The sequence below is a fragment of the Pituophis catenifer genome, unplaced genomic scaffold (genome assembly GCF_029215685.1).
Source record: "Pituophis catenifer annectens isolate HBS135680 unplaced genomic scaffold, rPitCat1.0.hap2 SCAF_15, whole genome shotgun sequence".
Lineage (NCBI taxonomy): Eukaryota > Metazoa > Chordata > Lepidosauria > Squamata > Colubridae > Pituophis > Pituophis catenifer.
The window spans coordinates 3,545,215-3,565,072 of NW_027256895.1; the positions used below are offsets into that span (position 1 = coordinate 3,545,215).

At 48.6% G+C, this 19,858-nt stretch overlaps 1 protein-coding gene across 1 annotated transcript in view; it reads left to right on the forward strand.

Moving 5' to 3' along the window:
- Positions 1-2,113: 2,113 nt before the first annotated feature.
- Positions 2,114-19,858, forward strand: part of TGM1 (transglutaminase 1) — a 40,800-nt gene continuing 23,055 nt past the window's right edge. The window contains exons 1-3 of the mRNA XM_070953975.1: positions 2,114-2,330; positions 3,628-3,819; positions 16,923-17,174. Of these exons, the coding sequence (XP_070810076.1) occupies positions 2,114-2,330; positions 3,628-3,819; positions 16,923-17,174 (661 nt within the window). The remainder of the gene's footprint in view (positions 2,331-3,627; positions 3,820-16,922; positions 17,175-19,858) is intronic.

The following is a 19,858-nucleotide window of genomic DNA, read 5'->3' on the forward strand; positions in this document are numbered from 1 at the left end:
TCCCATGGTTCTTAAGTGAATCTGTCCTCCCTGCTGACTTTGCTTGTCAGAAGGTCGCAGAAGGGGATCAGGTGACCCCGGGAAACTGCACCCGTCATAAATACGAGTCGGTTGTTAAGTGAATCACTGCAGTTGATGCAGTCAGTCCCATGGTTCTTAAGTGAATTTGCTTGTCAGAAGGTCACAAAAGGGGATCAGGTGACCTTGGGACATAGCCACGGTCATCAGTATGAACCAGTTGCCAAATGTTTGAATTTTGATCCCATGAAGCTGCAAAGGTTGTAACTATGAAAAATGGTCATAAGTCACTTTTTTCAGTGCCGTCGTAACTTTGGACGTTCACTAAATGAACTGTTGTAAATCAAGGACTACCTGTATTAAGAAGGGCCTTAAAGAAGAGGGCCCAAGTAATCCTCACCTTATGACCGCATTTGAATCCAGAATATTTGTTGCTAAGCAAGGTGGTTGCTAAGTGAATCGTGCCTGACTTTATGACCTATTTTTGCCATGGCTGTTAAGTAAATCATGCAGCTGTTAGTTGAGTCCGTAAATCATTTGGTCATTAAGCGAATCCAGCTTCCCCCATTGACTTTGCTGGTCGGAAGCCAGCTGGGAAGGTCGCAAATGGCGATCAAGCCCCTCACCCCAATTCTGATCATGTAATTGTGGCGACGCGATAACTGTCGTAAGTGCGAGGACCATCGCAAAGTGATTTTACGACCAGTCTTCGCACTTAGGCCTGTTACAGCATTGCCTTGTGACTTTCAATGGTCACTGAATGAATGGTTGTAACTTTCAAGGGTCACTAAACGAATGGTTGTAAATCAAGGACTTCGTGTAATTAGTCCCAACATGGAAAAAAAGCGTGAGAAAAAACATCAAACTATTCCCGCGTTGATTCTGTTAGGTATAAGAAAATTTGGGTTGGTTTTCCGAAAGTTCTGCTTTATACCCTGAACCAATAAAGTAGCAATCTTGGAATCCTTGGGGCATCTGTTTCTCCACCGGCCTACCTCGCAGGGCTGGTAATCATCTACACCAAAGTTAAATAATAGAGGAACTAGTGTCCAATGGTGCTTGAGTCTCGGGATAGCGGGAGGGACGAGCATTTGACGTACATCAAGGCATTTCCAGGACAGACCCTACCTGGGCTGCCTCGAAGGGCTGTTGTGCCTCCGTCGCAGACCCTCAAAATCCAATCCTTTCGACCACAACCAGCGGATTTTGGTGTGTTAGCACAACAAGCTTTTGGGGGGGGGTCAACCTTGGCCACTGGAAAATGGATGGACTTCAGCTCCCAAAATTCCCCAGCCAGTTTTCATGGCCTATTTTTTTTTAACTTTGCTGACGTCAAGATATATTACATCTACCGCGTTCCCACTATCTATTAAGCAAGTTTACCCTATGGGGAAAAAAAATGCTATAATTTGGTCTAGACGCATTTGTTCTTCATCCATGCTGAATTCTGGTAAACCCTTGCTGGCTGGGGAATTCTGGGAGTTGAAATCTATTCATCTTTCAGTGATTTTAGCAGAGGTGGGCTTCGCATAATTTAACGACTGGTTCGCCCAGAATCGAAAATGTATACGCGACTTATGCACATACACACTGCGTCAAAAACACCACGATTGTATAGGACGGGATAGCTTCGCTCGTGCGCGCGCCTAACACACATGCATGTTGCGTCAAAACCATGGCTATTGTATAAGACGGGATAGCGCCGGGGCGAGGCGGTGGGCCCAGCCGCTCACTGTAACTACCCTTTTGTCCGAATTGGTACGAACCGGCTGAATCCCATCCCTGGATTTTAGAGGAATATTTAATTGTCTGGGAACGATGTAGACAAGCTGAGTTTTCCTGAAATACAATGGCATAGCCAGTAATTGTATCGTACACTCAGCTGCTTTTCACCTGGCACTGCCAGCCTGTCTTTGGGGGGCTCCGATGCCATTCCGGTATCTCTACCTCGTCTTTCTCATCGCCTCTCCATCTTCCTCTCGGGTGCAAACGGGAAACGATGAAACGGATAAAAAAAGTTGGCTCTGTTTTCTAAGCTCGGATTTGGAGACCGTGCGGCTCTAAACGCTGTTCTTCTTTCTCCTCCGCAGACGCCATGCCTGTATCAGATCCGCGGGGGGATGCAGGCCGGTGGGCCAACGTCAGCTACCGGGTACGCCAGCCGAATGCTGTCGAACCGGCACCCAGGAGGAAGAAACAAAGTTGGTTTCACAAATTTTGCCGGTGCTGCGCGGGCCACCGGGATGACAGCGACTGGACACCGGCACCCGGCGAAGTCCCGGGAGCCCGGCGGACGGATCCCGTCATCCGGGGTAAGTCATCCAGGGGGGTCTGAGAGACTATCTGAGAGAGATTTGGGGGGGGTGGAAGATGAGCTCAATCGGGTACAAAAATCCCACCCAATTTCAATCAGAATAGATCTGGAAAGGACTCTGCTTGATTAGTTTCCATCCATTGCTTCTTGGGTGGACTTCAACTCCCAGAATTCTAAACTGTGCTGGGGGATTCTGGGAGTTGAAGTCCAGCCGTCTTAAAAGTAGCCCAGGTTGAGAAATACAGGTAATCCTCGGCTTTACGAGCACAATTGAGCCTCAAATTCCTGTTGCTAAGCGAAACATTTCCTAAGTGAGTTTTGCCCCATTTTATGCCGCCACAGTTGTTAAGTGAATCCCCCCCAGTTATTAAGTCAGTGAAACGGTCGTTAAGTGAATCTGGCTCCCCCCGTTGACTTTGCTTGTCTGAAGTTCGCAAAATGGACTCCGGGACACTGTGACCATCATATCAGAAAGGTGGGCAATTCGGCGGTTCGAATCCCTAGTCCAGGTCTCCTGCGTGAGCAGGGGGTTGGGTTAGATGACCTCCAAGGTCCCTTCCAACCCTGTTACTGTTATAAATGTGAGTCAGTTGTCAAGCATCCAAATGGAAAATCATGAGACCCTAGGGATGCCGCAACGGTCGTAAGTGTGAAAAATGGACGCAAGTCCCTTTGTTCAGTGCCGTTGTCACTTCGAACGGTCACTAAACGAGATGCCGTAAGTCGAGGACTGCCTGTATGGATTGAAAGCTTCAATAGTTGCACCCATCTTCATCTTCTCCTCTCTGAATTGAATTCCAGTTTGGAGGCAGAAATTTTTACCTCAGGTTTTTGCATCTCGCGAACCCTTAAAAAAATAGGCTGAAAATTTAGATTTCGGCAACTTTTCTTTCGTGGTCTTCGGAACCTCAATCTGGGTTAAGATCAGAAGATCTTCATCTTCTTCTCTCTGAATTGAATTCCAGTTTGGAGGAAGAAATTTTTACCTCAGGTTTTTGCATCTCGCGAACCCTTAAAAAAATAGGCTGAAAATTTAGATTTCGGCAACTTTTCTTTCGTGGTCTTCGGAACCTCAATCTGGGTTAGGATCAGAAGTGGGTTTCACTTACTCTTGCTGCCGGTTCGCTTCTGCGCATGCGCAGAACATATTTGATGACGTCCAGGCGCCCAAACAGGGACGAACCTGTAGCAACCCACCCTGATTAGGGACGAACCTGTAGCAACCCACCCTGATTAGGATGCAAAAACGTTCGTGGCTGGAGTGAGTGACCCTCCTTTCCTTTTTCCTCCCGCAGAGGGCATGCTGGTCATCAAAAAGATTGATTTAATGAGCAGCCGCACGGGCACCAACCGATGCGCCCATCACACCGACGAGTACGAGTACAACAACCTGATCATCCGCCGCGGGCAGCCCTTCGAGATGAAGCTTCACTTCCAGCAGCCTTTCGATTACGAGGACCACCGGATCTGCCTCGAGTTCCTGGTCGGTAAGTGTTGGCCGACGAATGGTTCCTCCGGCGGGTTTCTAGTCCTCATGACATCCCCCCGGGATTAATCTTGGAAGGGCCGAAATCAGCAAAGGTCGGAGGTCGGCAATGTGGGAAGTATCTGGTAGTGTTTAGGCGACGTTAGGGATCCGGTGGGGATCTGTTTTGGAGATCATCTTTGAGTCTTGGGAGGGGGACACCTGGCTGATTGCAAACTTGGCAACCGCAATCTTTTATTGATTGACAACTATATTTGACACCTTGGGGGTGGAAAGGAGTGTAGTTTCCTTCTTTCCTTCCTCCCTCTCTTTGACTCCTTCCTTCCGTCCCTCCCTCCCTCTCCTCCTTCCCTTCCTTTCTTCTTTTTCTTTCCTCCCACCCTGTCCTTCCATCCATCCCGCCTTCTCTCCCTCACTCCTTCTTTCTTTCCCTTCTTCTCTTCTTTCTTCCCTCCCTCTCTCCGTCCTTCTTTCCTTCCTTACTTTCTCCTTCCTTCTCACCTTCTTTACTTCCTTCCCTCTCCCCCTCCCTCTCTTCCTGTCCTTCCTTCTCTCCCTCCCTCCTTCCCTCCCTTTCTCTTTTCTTCCCTCCCTCCTTCTTTCTTTCCCTTCTTCTCTCCTTTCTTCCTTCCCTCTCTCCCTCCCTCCCTCCTTCCTCCCTTCCTCCTTTCTTCCTTCCTTCCCTCCCTCCCTCAATCTTTCCCTTTTTCTCCCCTTTCTTCCTTTCCTCACTCCCTCGCTCCATCCTACTTTCTTTCCTCTTTTTCTCCTTCCTTCCCACCCTCCTTCCCTCCTTTACTTCCTCCTTCTCTCCTTTCTTTCCTCCGTCCCTCCCGCCTTCCTTCCTTCCTCTCTCCCTTTATTCCTTTCATCTTTCTTTCCATTCTTCTCCCGTTCCTTCCCTCCCTCTTCCCTCCTTTACTTCCTTCTTCTCTCCTTCCTTCCTCCCTCCCTCTCTTTCTTCTTTCTTCCTTTCCTCCCTCCTTCTTTCTCTTCTTGTCCCCTTTCTTCCTTTCCTCCCTCCCTCTCTCTCTCCTTCTTTCCTTCCTCCCTTTCTCCTTCCTTCCTTCCCTCCCTTCTTCCCTCCTTCCTTCCTTTCCTTCGTAAGGTTACCTAGGGAATTCTGCGAGTTGACATCCACATGCCAGAAACTCTGCTCTAGAATTTTGAGTTTTAAATGCGACCCGCCAATGTGACATTTTTCCATCGGACCCGTTGAAAAACCCGGAATCGTCCGTTCCCAAGCCGAATCCTTTGCAGGAACGGCTGTTCCAGAGTGAACCATCTTCCTAGAGATGGTCCGTTTTGGCTTCCGACAAGCTTACTGACATTTTTTTTCCTTTTTTTTCCTGCTCTACTTGCAACGCGGATTTGTGTGTGTCTTAGCGCTTAGTGTGTGTGTTTAATGCTTATTTTTTAAAAACAACCGTAGTCCTCGGACGATAATTCGGGGTTATTTCTCATCTCAAAAAAACGTGGTGGGAATTTGAGCTGAGTTGTAGGGGAGTCCTCGGAGTCCTCTAGCACAAAAAAAAAAAAAAAAAAACCACCTCTAAAATTACCCAGAAAGATCAACGTACTTCCTCAAATAGGACCCAACCACCACATCAAACAAGCCGCCCTGATAAATGCAAGGTTTTGTCATAACACGATCCCTTGTCATTAAGCGATTCATCATTTGGGGGAGGCTATTTTGAGCTTCAAATGACCGCCGCCCCCCCGGCTACGAAATTAACCAAATTGCCATCCCAATGACTTCTGCCTGCCTGCTTGCCCTGTTTCTTTTAAGCAAGACGGGGGGAGGGGGGGAGGGGAGGGGCCACCAAGGGTCAGATGGAAAACCAACCGGTGCAGCTTTCCCCGTTGTGATGCCAGAGGTGGCGCTCAGAGCTCTCTCTTTGGGCGCTCATGCCATCGCCAGGGGTGGGCCGTTGGGGGTTTGCAGGGGTTCGGGAGAACCTCTAGCTAAGATTCTGTGCAGTTTGGAGAACCCCCATTCCTGGCTGGCCCTGCCCCGCCAATCCCACCGCTCCTAGGAGTCCCCACGTGGCCCGTTTTGGGTGCCGGATGTGCACGGAGGTTCGGGGAGGGCGAAAAATGGGCCTACTGGAAATTTGGCCTGTTTCCAGCCTCCAGAGGACCTCCAGAGTCTGGGGAGGCTGTTTTCACCCTCCCAAAGATGCCTCCCTTCGCTGTGGTGCAAGAGGCCGACTAGGCCATGCCCACCATGGCCACGCCCACCCAGCAATCGGGCAGAGAACCCCTTGCTAAAATTTTGGAAGCCCACCCCAGCCTATCGTGTTTCTCCCACAGGGGAGAGAGAGAGAGGGAGGGAGGGAGGAAAAGAGAGAGGGAGAGAAAGAGAGGGGGAAAGAAAGATGGGGGAAGGGAGAAAGGAGGGGAAGAGAGAGGAGAGAGGGAAAGGGAGAAGGAGAGAAAGACAGGTGGAAAGAGAGGGAGGGGAAGAGAGAGAGGGAGAAGAAGAGAGAGGGGGGAGAAAGAGAAAGAAAGGGGGAAAGCGAGAGGGAGGGAAAGAGGGGGAAAGAGAGGGAGGGGAAGAGACAGAGAGTGGGAGGGGAAGAGGGGGGAGAAAAAGAGAGAGGTGAAAAGAAAGAGGGAGGGGAACAGAGACCAGGGGGAGGGAGAGAGCGAGAAAGAGAGGGGGAAAGAGAGAGAGGGAGGGAAAAAGAAATAATATTACAAAAGTTTTACTTTTTTATTGTTGCTAAATGTAATATTTCAAAAGCGGGGGGGGGGGAAGAAAAATGAAGGGGCACCAAAGTGCATTTATCACGAGGTTGTTGTTTTTTTTCTTTCTTAGAACAATTAGCTGAACGTCAGCCTCGCTTATCATTACCTTTGGTCACAAAACCTCATCCTTCAGCTTAAATTATCGTGTAGGCACTCGGCTCTAAATCAGCGGCTTTGGGGTTGCCGTTTGGGCCCTCCGGTTCGCCATCCCTGATCTGGTGGATGCAAAAAAAAAAAAAAAAAACACCCCCAAAAAGAATTAAACCCAGACGGGGAGGGCAATCGTTCCCTCCCTTTGCTTAAAAACCAGACAGAAGCATCCCCGCACGCTTGCAGGAGACTAAATGCTTCTGTTTTTACTGGTGGAACTGGTCCCCGGCTCACAATACCTTTCGTTTTATTATGATGATTATCCCCGACCTCGCGCCGCTGAACCGGCTGAGGAATTTTGGCCTCCCACAACCCCTGGAGGGTTGTGTGTGCCTTGCATTGCTACATTTCTCTAGGAGAAGTTTGCAAACAGGGCAGGGCGCACAAGACACAACACCGCCTGCCTGCCTGCCTGCCTGCCTGGCTTCCAGCCCGGCCCCAACCTTTTGCTCGTCTTTCCCGTCGGCATCTCTCTTTGCAATTTTTGCAGGGGTTTTATTTTTTTTTTGCCCCATCGCCACCAATTTTGGAGAATTGTGCTGGCAACCGTTGATTATCGCGCAAGGTTGTCATTTTGTAGATTTTGGGGTTTGGGAATCCCGGTTTGTCCTCCTTGATTTGATTTGATTTTTTGGGGCCAGGACTGCCTCCCCGTCCTTATCAACACACAAACACACATACACACCTCTGAGAAGGCCCGAGGCCAGAATTTGGAAAAACCAGACAAGAGCGAGAGTCAAAATTTAAAAAAAAAAAATTGCAAAGGAGGAGAGGGGTTTGCAGGTCTGGGTAGGGGAAGGGTTTAATCTCCGGCCTGCTATCTCCCTGCCCTGAGGGCCCAGACAGAAAAGAAACATATTTGAAGTGGGTAATTTGGTGTTTCCACTGATTTTTAACAGCTTGTTAATTGGATACAGGATTCGGTTGTTACTCAGACTTGGCAATTTGGAGACGGGTGGGCTTCAACCTGCAGAATTCCCCAGAATCCATCCATCCTTCCTTCCTTCTTTCTTTCCTTCCTTCCTCTTCTGTTCCTTTCTTTCTCCCCTCCCGCTCTCCTTCCTTCCTTTCCTTCTTCCTTCCTATTCTCTTCATTTCCATTTTCCCTCCTTCCCTCCCTCTCTCCTTCCTTCCTTTCCTTCTTCCTTCCTATTCTCTTTCTTTATTTCCATTTTCCCTCCCTCTCCTTCCTTCCTTCCTCTCTCCCTTCCTCTCTTCTTCCTTCCTTTCTTCCTTCCTCTCTCCCCCTTCCTCTCTTCCTTCCTTTCTTCCTATTCTGTTCATTTCCTTTCTCCCTTCCTCTCTTCTTCCTTCCTTTCTCTCTCCCCCTTCCTCTCTCCTTCAGTCCTTCCTCTCTGTTCCTTTATTTCCTTCTCTTCTCCCTCTCCTTCCTTCCTTGCTTTCCTTCTTCCTTCCTCTTCTGTTCCTTTCTTTCTCCCCTCCCACTCTCCTTCCTTCCTTTCCTTCTTCCTTCCTATTCTCTTCCTTTATTTCCTTTTCCCTCCCTCCCTCTCTCCTTCCTCCCTTCCTCTCCCCCTTCCTCTCTTCCTTCCTTCCTCTTCTGTTCCTTTATTTCTTTCTTCCCTCCCTCTCTCCTTCTTTTCTTTCCTTCTTCCTTCCTATTCTCTTCCTTTATTTCCATTTTCCCTCCCCTCTCCTTCCTTCCTTTCTCTCTCCCTTCCTTTCTTCTTCCTTCCTTCTGTTCCTTTATTTCTTTCTTCCCTCTCTCCTTCCTTCCTTCCTTTCCTTCTTCCTTCCTATTATGTTCCTTTCTTTCTTTCTTCCCACCCTTTCTCCTTCCTGCCTTCCTCTCCCCCTTCCTCTCTTCTTCCTTCCTTCCTTCCTCTCTCCCCCATCTCTTCCTTCCTTCCTTCCTTCTTTCCTTCCTATTCTGTTCATTTCCTTTTTCCCTTCCTCTTCTTCCTTCCTTCCTTCCTCTCTGTTCCTTTATTTCCTTCTGTTCTCCCTCTCCTTCCTTCCTTCCTTCCTTTCCTTCTTCCTTCCTATTCTGTTCCTTTATTTCCTTTTCCCCTCTCTCTCTCCTTCCTACCTTCCTCCCTCCCTCTCTCCCCCTTCTCTCCTTCCTTCCTTCCTCTCCCCTTCCTCTCTTGTTCCTTCCTTCCTTCCTTCCCTCACTCATTCATCCCCTCCCTCTATTTCCTCCCTCCCTGTCTTTCTCATCCTTTCTTCCTCCTCCTATCTTCTTTCTTGCAGACGTTGCACGACCCAACTAGGTAAGAGCATCAGGGCCCTGCAGTCTTTTCCCAGGCTGGAAAGAAAAAAATGCCCCAGGACAGGTGGCATTTCATGGCCTAAAATTGAGCCATGGACTGGCAGGGTTTGAAACACCAAAGGAGAACGCAGCGCCTGCCTTCACGGGTTCCTTCGGCTAAGACGAGTTCATCGGCCTCTCCGATTCCTCAAACTGACTTCATGTGGCAATATTTATATTTTTTTTTAGGCTCCCGGCCAAAGGAAAAAAAAAAAAAGACAATAATCCACGATCGTCTCAACTTCCTGGCCCTTTGATAAGCAAAACCGGGGCTGGGTGGGGGAAGCCGCGATCTGTTCATGTGCCTCCCGGCGTTTGTTAACCAGTTAGTCGTGCCTTGAATTCGATCCGTCGTCATCTTCTTCTTTTGATCCAAGGTTAAAAAAACAAAAACAAAATGGTCGCCACGATATTAAAAAGACGTTGAGATTCTAGAACCGCGATGGCGAACCTATGGCACACGTGCCACAGGTGGCCCGTGGAGCCATATCAGTGGCCACGCGACCGATGCCCTAGCTCAGTTCTGGCGCACACATCTGATTTTCAGGCCTTCTGGGCCCACCGGAAGTTGGCAAACTGGCCGTTTCTGGCCTCTGGAGGGCCTCTGCGGGGGGGGGGGAGGTCTGTTTTTGCCCTCCCCAGACTCCTAGAAAGGCTCTGGAGCCTGGGGAAGGCGAAAAAACGGGACTTTCGGTCCCACTGGACGTCAGCAAACGGGCCGTTTCTGGCCTCCAGAGCCTTTCTTGGAGCCTGGGGAGGGCGAAAAAACGGGCCCACGTGACAAAAGTGGGGGGAGCATGGGGGGCTGTCACTCGTGCATGCACAGGGGGGGCACATTGAATTATGGGTATGGGCACACACGCACACGACTCCCCCGTGGTCCCCCCCCCGCTTTTGGCACACGCCGGCAAAAAAGTTAGCCATCACTGTTCTAGAAAGAGTGCAGAGAAGAGCAACCAAAATGATGAGGGGAGGCTAAAACATATAAAGAACGGTTGCAGGAATTGGGTCTGTCTGGTTTAATGACGAGAAGGACTAGGGGGAGACAGGATAGCAATATTTCAATATTTTGGGGGGGGGGCTGCCCCAAAGAAGAGGGGATCCCCCTATTCTCCAAAGCCCCTGAAGGCAGAACAAGAAGCAACAAATGGAAACTCATCAAGGAGAGGAGCAACCTGAAATTAAGGGTTTCCTGACAATCGAGGACAATTAACCAGTGGAACAGCTTGCCACCAGAAGTTGGAAATTTTGAAGAAGAGATTGGACAGCCTTTTGTCTGAAACAGTATATAAGGTTTCTTGCCTGGGTTGGACTAGACAACCTCTAAGGCCCCTTCCAATTCTGTTATTTTGCTAAAAGGAAGATTATTATTTTATTTTTTTTGCATTCAACCCGGCCGTCGATCCTGTTGACTTGAAAGTGCAGGTAGTCCTCAACTTACAACCATTTTTGTTTAGTGACCAGGTTGTTGAGTGATTGACGAGCAGTCCTTGCACTTAACGACCGTTGCAGCATCCCCCAGCATCACGTCACCAAATTTGGGGTGCAGGTATTTCCGAAGGTTGCAGCATCTCAGGGTCATGTGACCGCCATTTGCGACCTTGCCGACAGACAATGGAAGGATGATTCGCTTAACGACCCTGTGATTCATTTAACGGCTGCACTGATCTGCTTAACAACCGTGGGGAAAACAGGCGGCCAAATCCAATGTGACTCACTTCAAAACCGTTTGGCTTAGCCGTTGAAATTCTGGACCCAACTGGGGTCGAAAGTCGAGGACTACAGATAGCCCTCGACTTACGACCGCAACGGATCTCAACATTTCTGTTGTTAAGGGAGTCACTTGTTCCGTGTGTTTTGCCCCGTCTTACAACCTTTCTTGCCTCCGTTGTAAAGTGAATCACTGCGGTTCTTCGTTTAGTAACCTGGTTGTTAAGTGAATCCGGCTTCCCTGCTTTCGGAGAAGGTCGCATGAGGAGATCGCGCGACCCCGGGGGCCCTGCCACCGTCATAAATATGAGTCAGTTGCCAAGCGAATTTTAATCACGTGATTTGGGGGCGAGTGCCAGGGATGGGATTCAGAAATTTCAGGTTCTCTGCCTGGTTTCTGGATGGGCGTGGCCATGGTGGGTGTGGCCTACTCGGCCTCCTGCACCACATGGGGGGAGGACGTTTTCGCCCTCCCCAGACTCCAGAGGCTTTCCTCGGGCCTCTGGGAGGGCGAAAACAGCCTCCCCAGGCTCCGGAGGCCCTCCGGAGGCCAGAAATAGGCCGGAAACAGGCCCATTTTTCGCCCACCCAGAGCCTCTGCGCAGGCCCTGCACTTACCTGGCATCCAAAATGGGCTGCGTGGAGACTCCTGGGAGGGACGAGGCAGGTTGGGCGGGCTCAGCCAGTCCTTACAACTACCGGTTCGGCGAACCAGATTAAAATTAACATCCGTTTCGCCTAAACCGGCTGAATCCCACTCCTGGCTACTGCAAAGGTCTTTAAAAGTGTGAAAAACGGTCCTTACGTCCCTTTTTCGAACGGTCGCTAAATTAATTGTTGTAAACCGAGGACTCTCTCTACCAGTAAGAAGCGTGAGTGCACGCTGTTTGTCTTCCCCTCTACCCCGCCAGGAAGTGCTTCTTCTACGGGGGGACCGTCTCCGAGGGGGAACTTGGCGCAGGAAGCCTCTCTCTTTGAGAATAAAACGGATGCCCTAAACTGGGCACACCCCACCGGAGGGAATGTGGCACAATAAAATGATTGCAATAAATTATTGCAGCATAAAAATATTGCTGCATCGGGCACAACGCCCAAATTTAGCAGGGAACAGAGGCATGGTAGATGCAATCGTATAAACGTAGCAACAAAACAAACAAGAGATATCAGATTGTGATGCAAAAAAACTCTGTACAGCAGCTGAGTTTGCGTTTTTTCAGCCGTGGCCCCTTTAAGATGGGTGGACTTCAACTCCCAGAATTCTGGGAGTTGAAATCCACCCATGTTAAGGTTGAGAAACCACAGGATTAGATGAAAAGTATCCGGTGCCTTTCCATCTATCGCTTCACCCGATTTGATTCTGCAAAAAAAATTAAGCTTATCACCGTCGCCTCATCTTGTGGCAGGGAGTTCCATCGGTTACTGAAGGCAGATTTTTTCGTTCATCTTCAATCTCTGCAACTCGGCTTCGTCAATCCTAAATCATCGTATGGTACGGTCACTAAACGTTGTAAGGTGAGGACTGTGGCAATTCCGTGGCAAAAAAAATCAGAGTATCTGAAAAGAGCCACAAGCTTTTTTCACGGACGTCTTCGTTGTATTTCAAATTTTTACGGCGTGCCGAGTTCCAAACTGAAAGCATAATGTGTTATTTTCCTTTTTTTTTCCCCGCCCTTGGGATAATTCTCCATTTTCAACTTTCCCAAACCGGTGGCAGGTTGATCTAAGTCTGACATCACCTCTCCGCTTTCTGCCGAATTAAAACTGCACCGGTTGCATTTCTGCCTGCAAGCAGGCTTGGCGACTTTTAAGACTTGTGGAGTTGAATTCCCCAGCCAGCAAATGATTTCCCAGCATTCAGCATGAATGGGATGAGAATAAATGCAGCTGGATTACTTTATCCCATGTTTGTAACTTTCTTAATAGATGGCGGGAATGCGGTAAACATAATATATCTTGACTTCAGCAAAGTTGAAAAAAAAAAAAAAAGAGCTGGCCTGGGGAATTCTGGGAGTTAAAGTCCCCAGGCCTTAAAATCACCACGTTTATAAACTCCTGGTCTACAAAATAATTTATTCACACCTGCCCTCCAGGTGTGCTGAATCCCAGACCCATGCTCCTGAGCCAGTACAGCCATGCTTATCCAATTATGGGAAACGTAGTCCCACATTGGTGGGACGCGGTGGCTCAGCGGCTAAGACGCTGAGCTTGTCGATCGAAAGGTCGGCAGTTCAGCGGTTCGAATCCCTAGCGCCGCGTAACGGGGCGAGCTCCTGTCACTTGTCCCAGCTTCTGCCAATCTAGCCGTTCGAAACCCCGTAAAAAATGCAAGTGGAAAAAATAGGGACCACCTTTGGTGGGAAGGGAACAGCGTTCTGTGCGCCTTCGGCGTCGAGTCATGCCGGTCGCATGACCACGGAGACGTCTTCGGACAGCGCTGGCTCTTCGGCTTTGAAACGGAGATGAGCACCGCCCCCTAGAGTCGGGAACGACTAGCACATAAATGCGAGGGGAACCTTTACCTTTAGTCCAACATTTCTCAAATTCGTGAGGACAATCTTTCCATCCACAGGTAGAAAACCCAGCCTCCAACCTTCACCCTGGCTGCCCCTGTTACCTGCGAAAAAAAATCACACCTGGAGAACAGGTTTTTTTCCCCTGCTTGCCTTAACCTGCAACTCCAAATAATAGAGAAGGAACAGAACATTAGAGGTTGAAAATAAAAATGTGTTTTTTCATTTTTGTTCTAAGCCTGGTAATCCCCTTCTCAGCAGTGTTGAGCAATTTTTAAGACGGGTAGATTTATGTCGGCTGGGGAATTCTGGGAGTTGAAGTCCACCTGTCTTAAAGAACCAGTATTGGAATTCTGGGAGTTGAAGTCCATCTATCTTAAAGAACCAGCACGAGAATTCTGGGAGTTGAAGTCCACCTGTCTTAAAGAACCAGCACTGGAATTCTGGGAGTTGAAGTCCACCTGTCTTAAAGAACCAGCACGAGAATTCTGGGAGTTGAAGTCCACCCATCTTAAGGAACCAGCACGAGAATTCTGGGAGTTGAAGTCCATCCGTCTTAAAGGATCAGCATGAGAATTCTGTGAGTTGAAGTCCACCTGTCTTAAAGAACCAGTATTGGAATTCTGGGAGTTGAAGTCCACCCATGTTAAAGGATCAGCACGAGAATTCTGGGAGTTGAAGTCCACCTGTCCTAAAGGATCAGCATGAGAATTCTGGGAGTTGAAGTCCACCCGTCTTAAAGAACCAGCATGAGAATTCTGGGAGTTGAAGTCCACCTGTCTTAAAGGACCAGCACGAGAATTCTGGGAGTTGAAGTCCACCCATCTTAAGGAACCAGCACAAGAATTCTGGGAGTTGAAGTCCATCCGTCTTAAAGGATCAGCATGAGAATTCTGTGAGTTGAAGTCCACCTGTCTTAAAGAACCAGTATTGGAATTCTGGGAGTTGAAGTCCATCCATCTTAAAGAACCAGCACGAGAATTCTGGGAGTTGAAGTCAGGCCATCTTAAAGGACCAGCACGAGAATTCTTGGAGTTGAAGTCCACCTGTCTTAGCACGAGAATTCTTGGAGTTGAAGTCCACCTGTCTTAAAGAATCAGCACTGGAATTCTGGGAATTGAAGTCCACCCATCTTAAAGAACCAGCATGAGAATTCTGGGAGTTGAAGTCCAACCATGTTAAAGAACCAGCACTGGAATTCTGGGAGTTGAAGTCCACCTGTCTTAAAGGACCAGCACGAGAATTCTGGGAGTTGAAGTCCACCTGTCTTAAAGGATCAGCACGAGAATTCTGGGAATTGAAGTCCAACCATGTTAAAGAACCAGCATGAGAATTCTGGGAGTTGAAGTCCATCCATCTTAAAGAACCAGCACGAGAATTCTGGGAGTTGAAGTCCACCTGTCTTAAAGGACCAGCACGAGAATTCTGGGAGTTGAAGTCCACCTGTCTTAAAGGATCAGCACGAGAATTCTGGGAATTGAAGTCCACCCGCCTTAAAGAACCAGTATTGGAATTCTGGGAGTTGAAGTCCACCCATCTTAAAGGATCAGCACGAGAATTCTGGGAGTTGAAGTCCAACCATGTTAAAGAACCAGTATTGGAATTCTGGGAGTTGAAGTCCACCTGTCTTAAAGAACCAGCACTGGAATTCTGGGAATTGAAGTCCACCCATCTTAAAAGAACCAGCACGAGAATTCTGGGAGTTGAAGTCCACCTGTCTTAAAGGATCAGCACGAAAATTCTGGGAATTGAAGTCCACCCGTCTTAAAGAACCAGTATTGGAATTCTGGGAGTTGAAGTCCACCTGTCTTAAAGAACCAGCACTGGAATTCTGGGAATTGAAGTCCACCCATCTTAAAGAACCAGCACGAGAATTCTGTGAGTCGAAGTCCACCTGTCTTAAAGTTGTCGAGGTTGGAAGACACTGTCCTAAAGTCAAGAAAATTCTTTGATTGGTTTATTTTTTTTTCCCCCATTGCAATCTTTACAAGTAATGCTCGACTTACACCCATTCGTTTAGTGACCGTTCAAAGTTACAACGGCACTGAAAGAAAAGTGACTTGGGACCATTTTTCACACTTACGACTAATTGAAATGCTTGGCAACTGGCATGTACTTACGACGGTTGCAGTGTGATCCCCTTTTAGGACCTTCTGATGAGCAAAATTGGGGGGGGAGCCAGATTCACTTAACAACCTGCGTGACTCATGTAACAACTGCACCGATTCACTTAATAACCACAACATAAAAATGGACCAAACTCCCTCAACAACCATCACAGCCTCACAAATGTTGAATTCCATTGTAGTTGTACGCAGTGGTGGGATCCTCCCGGTTTAACAGCCGGTTCGGTGATCGCATGATTTGCACGGGACGAACCGGTTCGCTCCCAGCTGATCGTCAGAGCTATCAGTTCGCCCGAACCGGTCTGAACCAGTAGAATCCCACCACTGGTTGTACGTCTGGCTGACGGCCCACTGTCAGCCAGAAAGCGAGGCCTCTGATAGGGACCGGTTACCTCCCCCGAAATAAGGAATGTAAGTTTTGCTCGCGGTTGCAAACCATAAATTGCTGCCTGAGCCACTACTAAACCATGGTTTATCCTGCCGATCGAGTTGCGGTTAAAGGCAGAGGAAGCGAGCTGAGTTGGGCTGGGCTGTTGTAAATTCCCTTGCATTGGTTTTAGATTTTATTCAAGGGAGAGGAAGCAAGTGGTGGAATCTGGAGAATTCACATTATCTCTTGAAACATGAATATTTTGGCAGGCCCCGTTCCCACCATCCGGGCACAGGGTGTTCTCAAGCTCCTTATCTAACCCTCCCTAGCAAACCGAGGCTTAACGCCAAGCCAAATCTCCATGCTCCGCTTGATAAAATGTCTGTTTTGGGGCCGTACAGTTGGGTGTGAGAGTTGGCTTCAGACAACCCGGCTGTTGTTTCACACAACACATGAAACCCAGGTTTATCCAAACAGGATGCTTGTATTTCCAACATGGCCGACGCCCGAACAGATCAGTCCTATTTTAAGGATCGATTAAATTTCATTTTATAGGTCGTTTAGTGACGGTTCAGAGTTACAACGGTACCGAAAAAAAGAGGCTGAGGGACTTTTTTTCACACTTAACGACCGTCGCAACATCCCCATGGTGACGCAATCCAAATTCAAACGCTTCACGACCTATAGTTCAACCACAAGTTCGCGGCAGGGTATGGTCAAAAGAATCAAGATGGCGGCCACCCCTCCACCCTAACTCCCAGCAAAACAAATGCCTCAACCCTTTCAATAGTCAAATAAATGTAATAAATTTGTGTAATTTGTAGATCTAAAAGTACGTACAGCTTTAAATAGACATGTAAGAGATTGTTAGGGTGGGTTGCAGAGTCAGCCAGATGTTCTAGAGACGAGATCTAGAAGTTTGGTCCACCTCTTCAGTCCTTCTCAAGGACCTGAAGATAAGGCAGATGTGGATGTTAAATGGTGTAAAAAAAAAAAAAGATTTTCGGGTAGGATTTAAGCCGTTCCAAATCGAGCTGCCTTTCGCAATTGACCGATGGGGAATTTGTCAATTCCGATGTTGTTCAAATGGCGCTCCGGTTGTTTGGCATCGGCACACCGGGCGTCTATGACTATCGGTACCTCCCTGTCATTAATTCTGTTAATCGCAAAATTACAATTATTAATTTTCCCTCCCGTGTTTTCTCCCTCCGGCAGGCCCCAACCCACAAGCCTCGAAGGGCACCCACATTCTGGTACCCGTCGGCGGTTCCATGCCCGGCATGGGCTGGTCGGCGGAAATGACCAGCTCGGATGATGACACCATGTCTATCCGAGTTTGCCCCTCGCCCAGAGCGGTGATCGGCAAGTACCAGTTCAGCGTGAAGACCCGAAGTAAGGCGGGCGAGTACGCCGCCCCCTTCGACCCCAACAACGAGGTGTACATCCTCTTCAACCCCTGGTGCCCAGGTAAGTTGTGGGGAGGAATAAGCGGGCGAGAGAAACAGAGGGGAGGAGGAGGAAGTCCAGAATTGGCAGTCTGGCTTTGCTCAAGGGGGCATTTTGCAGCTAAGTTGGGAACTCAGCTCCCAGAATTCCCTTGTTAGGATGACCGGGGACTTCTGGGAGGTGAATAGCGTGAGGTCTGGAAGGCTGATGGAGGCAACCTTTGATTGGGGTGTCGTATCTATTATCGATCTGCTTAGATTATCAATTAAAGAGGGGCCCTGTGATTTTATTTTAGAGAGGACAATCACTTGGGAGGGAGGGAGGGAGAAAGGAATGGATGGATGGATTAGAAGGGAGGGAGGGAGGGAGGGAGGGAGGGAGGAGAGAGAGAGATGGATGGATGGATGGATGGGAAGGAAGGAAGGAAGGAAGGAAGGAAGGAAGGAAGGAAGGAAGGAAGGAAGGAAGGAAAGCAGGCAGATGGAAAGAAGGAAGGAAGGAAGGAAAGAGATGGATGGATGGATGGAAGAAAGGAAGGAAGGAACGAAGGAAAGAAAGCAGGCAGATGGAAAGAAGGAAGGAAGGAAAGAGATGGAAGGAAGGAAGGAAGGAAGGAAGGAAGGAAGGAAGGAAGGAAGGAAGGAAGGAAGGAAGGAAGGAAGGAAAGCAGGCAGATGGAAAGAAGGAAGGAAGGAAAGAGAGATGGATGGATTGATGGATGGAAGGAAGGAAGGAAGGAAGGAAGGAAGGAAGGAAGGAAGGAAGGAAGGAAGGAAGGAAAGCAGGCAGATGGAAAGAAGGAAGGAAGGAAAAACAGATGGATGGAAGGAAGGAAGGAAGGAAGGAAGGAAGGAAGGAAGGAAGGAAGGAAGGAGAGATGGATGGATGAAAGGAAGGAAGGGAAGAAAGGAGAGATGGATGGATGAAAGGAAGGAAGGGAAGGAAGGAGAGGGAGGGAAGGAAGGGAGGGAGAGATGAATGGATGAAAGGAAGGAAGGAAGGAGAGATGGATGGATGAAAGGAAGGAAGGGAAGGAAGGAAGATGGATGGATGAAAGGAAGGAAGGGAAGGAAGGAGAGAGAGAGATGGATGGAAGGGAGGGAGGGAGGGAAGGAAGGAAGGAGAGAGAGAGATGGAGGGAAGGAAGGGAAGGAAGGAAGATGGATGGATGGAAGGGAGGAAGGAAGGAAAGGAAGGAAGGAGAGAGAGATGGATGGAAGGGAGGGAGAGAAGGAAGAAAGAAAGGAGATATGGATGGAAGGAAGGAAGGAAGGATGGATGGATGGATGGATGGATGGATGGATGGATGGATGGATGGATGGAAGAAAGAAAGGAGTCATTCATTCACATCTTTGATCTTTTTCTGAATAATAATTTATAGCAGTGCTTCCCAAAGCCGGGTGAATTACCTCAAATTGGTCAAATGTGCTCTTTCTATGAGTAACAACACACAAAGCCAATCACAACAGTCACATTTAAGTTGCCTTAAACGTTTTACATAAATATATTGTATCACAGTCCTTGACGTGCAGCCCTTCGTTTCGTGACCAAAGTTTTCACAGTCCTCACCCTTACAACCGTTGCAAGATCCCCTCAGTTAAAGACATCAAACTCCAGACACTTGGCACCCCTCCTCTATTTACAACGGGTTGCCGCATCGCGCAATCCCCATGTGCGACCTTCCCAGCCGGCTTCCGGCAAGGAAAGGAAGTCAACGGGGCAACCAGCTTCACTTAACAACCGCACTTGGTTTACCCGTCGTAGCAGAAAAAGTTGTCCCATTGGGCATCGCGCAACCCTTGCCTCGCTTAACGACACACACCCTGTCCTCAGTTGTGGTCGTAAGGGCGAGGACCAACTGCCGTTTCCCACGTCGATGGCTGGGTTTTTAACGTCTAAAAATCCGTGAGAAAATGGCCGCCGACCTTTGTCCAATCTCTTGGACATTGGGCCATTGGACATTGGACAATCTCATTGGGCATCGCGCAATCCCTGCCTCGCTTAACGACACACACCCTGTCCTCAGTTGTGGTCGTAAGGGCGAGGACCAACTGCCGTTTCCCACGTCGATGGCTGGGTTTTTAACGTCTAAAAATCCGTGAGAAAATGGCCGCCGACCTTTGTCCAATCTCTTGGACATTGGGCCATTGGGCCATTGGACATTGGACAATCTCATTGGGCATCGCGCAATCCCTGCCTCGCTTAACAACACACACCCTGTCCTCAGTTGTGGTCATAAGGGCGAGGACCAACTGCCGTTTCCCACGTCGATGGCTGGGTTTTTAACGTCTAAAAATCTGTGAGAAAATGGCCGCCGACCTTTGTCCAATCTCTTAGAAGTTGCCACCCTTGGGTTTTTTTTCCCACGATTGTCATGAAAGATGCACAACACACAATCTAAATCTCTAAATCTCCACGCCACAACACACCCTCCTCCTGACCTCGGTGCGAAAGGCGCTGGCTTAATTTTCTGCCCGAGTCAGCAGGGCGTGGGAATGATGGAGCCTTGATTTGCGTAGCCGAGACACTTTGAGAAAGAAGAAGAAGAGAAGAAAGGAAGAACCAAAACGACAAAATAATAAATTCATTATTTGTCCTTTCTGCCCGGTTTCCTCCCCCCCCCCCACTTCCTTTTCGCCACACCCTAAACCGGTTTTTTTATCAAAACTAGAATTTTTTTTGGCTTCCGACAAACCAGCTGTGTT